Genomic DNA, 6934 nt, shown 5'->3' with positions numbered 1-6934 from the left:
TGGTGCGGGATCGGGCAGTGTTTCGTTCTGCTGTGCATGGGGTCGCTATGAGTCGGAAACGACTCGACGGCACTTAACAACAACAACAACAATCACTATGGAAGTAGATTGGCCAACCTTCCTTCTGAGTGGCTGGTGGGTTTCAACTGCCAGCCTTCTGGCTAGTAGTCAGATGCCTTAGGCACTATGCTACCAGAGTTCACGTATATATATATATATATGTATATGTATATATAATATGTATGTTATATATCTATGTAAATAATATATATATTGCATATATATTATATGTGTATAACATATATACATACATATGTGTGTGTGTGTGTGTGTGTGTGTATATATATATATATATATAACTTTGAGATATATATAACATTGAGTTAGTAGAAGAAACAATAACAACAATGCAATGCACTGCCGTAGAGTTGGATCTGACCAATAGCGACCCCTCCTTACGTTTCCAAAGTGGTATCACTAGGGAAGTAGATTGCTCAATCTTCCTTCTGAGGAGTAGCTGGTGGGTTTGAACTGCCAGCCTTCTTTCTGGTTAGCAGTCAAATGCTTAGGCACTACGCCTAAAGCATAGTGGAGAGGCAGAGTCTCATAAGGAACAATACAAGCCAGGGAATAATAGAATGACATTTTTAAAGTGGAATACAAAAAAAAAAAATACAACAGTTAATCCAAAAGAAGCCTAGAATAGAGGAAAAAAGGAACAAAGATTATACAGAGCAAACAGAAGATAATATTATAGACAAATAGTTCTAAGTACCCAAATAGAGAGTACAGAAATAGATGCATATATTTGACCAAATAAGCAGTTGATTTCTAACAAAGGCATTGAAGTGGTTCAATTGGGGAAGAATAGCGTTTTCTAAAAATGGTGTTCAAAAAATTGTGTATTTGCATGGAAAACCTCAACAACTTATATTACATACAAAATGCAAGTTGAAATAAATTACAGAACTAAACATAAAAGCTAAAACTGTAAAATTTCCAGAATAAAAAAGGAGAAATCTTGCCAATCTTTGAATAAATAAATATTTCTTACTATACCAAAAGCACTACTATAAATAAAACAACTAATACCTTGGCCAAATCAAAATTAGAAACTTCTGCCCATCAAAAGACCTTGTTATAAAAATTAAGAAGCGAGCTATAGACTGGCAAGAAATCTTCTTAATACATGTATTTGACAAAGGGTATGCAACCAGAATAGACAAATAATTCTTTACAACTTAGTAAGACAAACAACACTATTAATAAATGGACAATAGTTCTGAGCACGTATCTTACAAAAGAAGTTGTTGTGTTTATTTATTTATTTTTCAAATGGCCATTAAGAACATGAAAAAGGTGTTTAAGGTCATTAGTCATGAGGGACATGTAAATTAAAACCACAACAAGATAGTATACTTATCTATTAGAATGGCTAAAATCAAAAGGACTGCCTATTCTGAGTACTGGCAAGGGTATGGGACAACTGAAATTCTCATACATTACTGGCAGGAATATAAAAAAGATATTACTACTTTGAAAATCGTTTCGTAGTTTCTTATGAAGTTAAGTATATACTTAACATATGACCCAGCAATTCTACTTTGTAGTAGTTAGTAAAAAGAAATAAAAACCTTCATTTACCAAAACAAACAAGAGCAAAAACAAAACAGAAAACGTGCTTGCATGAAGACTTGTACTGTAGTGTTCACAGCAGCTTTAATCATTATAGCCTCAAAATGGAAACAACCCAAGTGTCCATCCAACTATAATGGATTTTTAAAAAATTGTAGCATACGCATGGGAGCTCTGGTAGCATAGTGGCTAAGACACTTGCCTGCTAACCAGACGGCTGGCGGTTCAAACCCACCAGCCACTCCTCGGAAGGAAGGTTGGGCAATCCTACTTCCGTAGTGATACTGCCTCGGAAACCCAAGGAGGGGTCGCTATGAGTTGGGGCCGACTCGACAGCATACAACAACAAGCATACGCATACAGTGAGATACTATTCAGCAATGGGAAGGAATAAACTACTGATAGAAGCATAAAATAAAAAACCTCAAAAAAGCCACACACAGAAGAATATGAAGTTTATATGAAATTCTAAAATAGGCAAAACTAATCTGTAGTGTTAGCGGATCAACGTTGCCTGAAGCTGGGGTTAGAGGAAGAATTGACTGCCAAGGGGATTAAAGAACCATAGGAAATGATGGAAATGTTCTATATCTTGATTGTGATCATTGTAACACTGGTTTATATATTGGTCACAACTTATTGAACTCTACTTGAAATGAGTCTGTTTTATTGTATGTAAATTATATCTCAGTAATAAAAGCTTTTTTAAAAAATTGCATTGCAATTAGAAAGACTGGAATACCAAGTAAAAGGCTCAGAATAAATGGCTACAATAAAGAACAAAGACCATCTGCTAATTTTTGAAAACTTACATTTAAAATCTACCTACACTGTGTTGAAAGTATTTGTGTAGGTAAAATTAAAAAAATTGTTGTGTCTATTAGAAAAGAAAAACACTGTAAGTAATTTTAGCAACAAGAACATAATACAGCCAATGTCATATGCTTTCTAAAGAACTCTTTTTAAAGGCTTTTTCAAAACCAAACCCACTGTGGTTGAGTCAGATCCACCTCATAGCGGCCGCTCCTTGGGTTTCTGAGGTGGTATCACTGTGGAAGTAGATTGCCCAATTTTCCTTCTGAAGAGTGGCTGGTGGGCTTGAACCACCAGCCTTCTGCTTAGCAGTCAAATGCCTTAGGCACTATGTCCCCAGATCTCCCTTCAAGGCTTTTATGAGGCTGTAAAAAGCTCTGGTGGCATAGTGCCTAAGGCATTTGACTGCTAACCAGAGGCTGGTGGTTCAAACCCACCAGCCACTCCTTGGAAGGAAGATTGGGCAATCTACTTTCGTAGTGATAATGCCTGGGAAACCCAAGAAGGGGCTGCCATGAGGTGGATCCAACTCGACCACAGTGGGTTTTTGTTTTTTTTTTTTGAGTTATGAGGCTGGAGAGGATGAGTGGAGAGGCACAAAATGGAAACTTTGGAGTTCAAAGTTTAACTGGGAAATTTTGTTAAAAGACATGAAAAGTTTTCTTCTCAAAGATTATGAGAGGGTTCTGAGGATCAATTCCGAAAACAAAATTAAGGCCAATGCCATGAGGAGCCAAGTAAAAAACACTGTTTCGGTATATTATGATAATGTTATACTAGACATTTTGGACAAGATTTTGACATTGTCTTTAACTCGTTGTTGTTGTTGTTATATGCCATCGAGTCAAACCCGACTCACAGCGACCCCTCCTTGGGTTTCCGAGGCAGGCCATGTGTTTAAAGACTTCTATCTTTCTTAAAAGAGAGAGTGAAAAATAGGGTGGCTAAGAACAGTTGAAGTAATTTGTGCTTTGATATTTTTACTTGTCCAATTGATGACTGCTTGGACTATTTTGAAGACAAAAGCCTAGAGTGATTGCTATCAACTGTGTTCCTTATGGAGTGTGCTGGCCTTTGAAATACCCAAGCTTATTTATTGTACTTCTACCTTTTATACAGGCGCTCTGGTGGCATAGTGCCTAAGGCACTTGACTGCTAACCAGAAGGCTGGTGGTTGAAACTCACCAGCCACTCCTCAGAAGGAAGATTGGGCAATCTATTTCTGTAGGGATACTACCTTGTATTTTTACCTTTTATATAATCTTTTTTCTTAATACATTTTATATTTTAGAACACTTTTAGGTTTATATAAAAATTTGGCAAAAACACAGGGTTCCCATACAATCCCCCCCACTCCCCTGCACACAAATTCTCTTATGTAATTTTTTTTGTTATTCATTACTGAATTCATATGTCAAGAAGTATCTCAAAACTTTTAGTTGAATTAGGAAAAAAAATAAATAAATAAACGCCGAAATAACATGGCGTGTCAGCCAGGCAATCTGTCTTTTATTTCTGATTCAATAACTTAATCGGTATACAACCTTAGACAAGTGTGTTAATATTCTCAGGGCTTGGTTTCCTCAGCAATAAAATGAGGACTGTTGTTGGTGTTGTGGAGTTGGCTCCTACTCTTAGTGACCTTAAGTATAAAAAAATGAAATACTGTTCTGTCCAAGATAGTGAGTATTTTATCCTAGTTTTTCCATCCTAACTGATAAGACTATAATGTGTTATGGAATAGATATGTTGAAATCATTGACTGTGTTTCAGCTGGAGGAAACATAGGAGGAAATTTTTAAAACAATATACTCCAACTGATTTGGGTAAGTTAAATTATATTGACTGAAGCATATATTTTAGATCTCTTAATGGTAAAATGCAAATACTGTACAGCAAATACTGACCTTGTACAGGGCAGTGTACTTGGGTATTTCAAAGGCCAGCGTACTCCATAAGGAACAAAGTTGATAGCTCAATGTATAGATGAAGAGAAGATAAATTAGGAGCAAGTAGCAATTTTGCTTTCTCTTGCCAGCAACTGATAGCTTCCAGGTCATTTTCAGTACAATTTTGAGCTGAGTGTCAAAAATGGCTCAATAAATTAATAGTTGAAGGATAAATATTGGTTAAAACATTCAGGTCACTGATTCTTTATAACTGTGTAAGAGACTTCAACTCACACTTTTCCAGACACAAATTAAAACCACAGGGGTGGAGGAGTTTCAAGGTTGATTTTCTTTCAGCTCAATAAAGTCTATATTAGAAACCCTATAAGCTTCCAATTCAACCTTTTAAGCTAGAAACTGTCTATCTTTGAGTAAACAGGAAGTAATGAAGGGAATGCATGATAACTTGGAGATAAACCTTAAAAAAGAGGTAATTATTACAGAATCTTTAAATAGATTTGTTCAGATTTTTTAAACCATACATAATGTTTTCTATTGCCAATTACAAGATTCACAAAAAAAAACAAAAAACAAAAAACAACACCTCAGTGCCTTCAAGTCTATTCTGACTCTTAGTGACCCCCACTGGGTTTCCAAAGCTGTAAATTTTTATAGAAGTAGACTCCCTCATCTTTCTTCCATGGAGCAACTGGTGGGTTCAAACTACTGACCTTTCGGTTAGCAGCCAAATGTCTTAATCACTTAGTACCCAAGGAAAAATGAAATATAATTATCTTGGAAATAACTAAAATGCTATTCAAGTAATATCTGAAGGATAGTCAAAAAAGTCCAGGAAGGATGAAACTCAATATTATGATCAAATTATTACTATTTTTTTTTAATATGGTGCCTAGGAAACATTTCCTGGGTGGTGCAAACAGTTAATGTGCTCAGTTACTAATCAAAATATAGGCGGTTCAAGTTCACCAGAGGTGACTCAGAAGAAAGGCTTGACAATCTGCTTTCTAAAAATCATTAACTGAAAACCCTGTGGAGCACAGTTCTACTCTGATATACATGGGGTTGTCATGAATTGGAGGCAACTCAGTAACAATTAGTAAGTAGGAAAATATTTCATGAAAGTACTGGTTCCAAGACAGAGCAAGAAGCTTATAAGTTAAAAGTCAAATGTAAATAATGTAAATGATTAATGGAGCAACAGGCTAATGAAAATGATCACTGCCTCTCTTCCTATCTGTTGTTCTTCCCAAAACATTAAATATGGAGATTTGAAGGCAGGATCTTAAGGATAAAACAAGGTGAGAATTTTCACATCTATCCCTGATTATAGATAGGGTCACCTATCAACACCTCTAGTTCAGATAGACAACCTGTTCTGTCTTAACATACTTTCTAGCTCTGGGCAGAAGAACATATAGATGGGGAAAACATACTGTACCCAAAGGAATGATAAAACAAGTTTGACATTTAGAGACAGAGGCTCTTTGCTCATAATAAATAGTCTATACATTTAAAGAAAATTAACCAATAGTTTTCGTCTATCAATTGTTGAATGAATGCACCCAAGAATCACAAAATATCTATCCAAAGCTTACTAATGCCTTATATACTCAATAGTACAACATAATTTGTGATAAATATTAAATTAAATTTTTATGATAGAATATTTCCCAATAATAAAAATAAATAAGAAATCTGCATTACCTAAATTCCCTACTCAACATTTCCCTGCATCTTACTTTGAACTACACTAAATTTACACAGGGACTAATGATTAATGGTTCCCAACAGAAACCTTGATACAGAAAAATATTGTAAGTTAAACTTTTATAAACAATGGATTCAGCAAAACTGATATCAATAAAACTTTAAAAATATCTTTAAAGGCACATTTTAAGTATCTAAAAAATGTTTCTTTTACAAGTAGCAAATTACTCATACCTGGAATGTTATATAAAAAGTCCCATAGTTGTTCTTCTTCCATGTAGCTCACAAAAACATTTCCAAATATTTGTGGAGAAAAATTGCAATGGTATAGTACTTTAAAGATGGCTTCTATCAAGCTGGATCCTTGGTTCAGATTCTTTTCTGTATCAGAACGTTGTTCTTCAAAAGTATGTTCTTGAAAAGAATAAAATGATTTATTAAGGTAGGTGTTAATGAATGTGATTTAGTTTTAATCCCTGACCCTAGGATAATGCTTTGAAAATGTATCTGAATAATATGTATATAGAAAAGAACTCTTTCACATCACTAGTCCATCTATTCTACCACTGTGTCTGAGATATCCAAGGATATTTGTGAAAAAACATTTTAAGAAGGACCACAAAGAAACAACTTCAAAAGACTATTCCAATCTCTCTGTACATCAGATTTTTTTTTGCTTAAAAACTTTTATCATTATTTTTCTTATTTAAAAGTAATACATGTACTTGGAATTAGAAATACCATTTGACCCAGCCATTCCATTACTAGTTATATACCCTAAAGAAGTGAGAGCCATGACAAGAACAGATATATGCACACCCATGTTCATCGCAGCACTATTTACAATAGCCAAAAGATGGAAACAACCT

General features: G+C 34.8%; 1 protein-coding gene across 1 annotated transcript in view; it reads right to left on the bottom strand.

The window, feature by feature from the left end:
* KIAA0825 (KIAA0825 ortholog) overlaps positions 1 to 6934 on the bottom strand; it is a 653154-nt gene that overhangs the window by 392217 nt on the left and 254003 nt on the right. The window contains exon 13 of the mRNA XM_042781175.1: positions 6300 to 6479. Within this exon, the coding sequence (XP_042637109.1) occupies positions 6300 to 6479 (180 nt within the window). The remainder of the gene's footprint in view (positions 1 to 6299; positions 6480 to 6934) is intronic.

This window comes from Orycteropus afer, unplaced genomic scaffold (genome assembly GCF_000298275.1).
Source record: "Orycteropus afer afer isolate SDZICR_OR568_19922 unplaced genomic scaffold, OryAfe1.0 scaffold00093, whole genome shotgun sequence".
Classification (NCBI taxonomy): domain Eukaryota; kingdom Metazoa; phylum Chordata; class Mammalia; order Tubulidentata; family Orycteropodidae; genus Orycteropus; species Orycteropus afer.
This window is presented reverse-complemented; position numbering and strand designations above follow the sequence as displayed.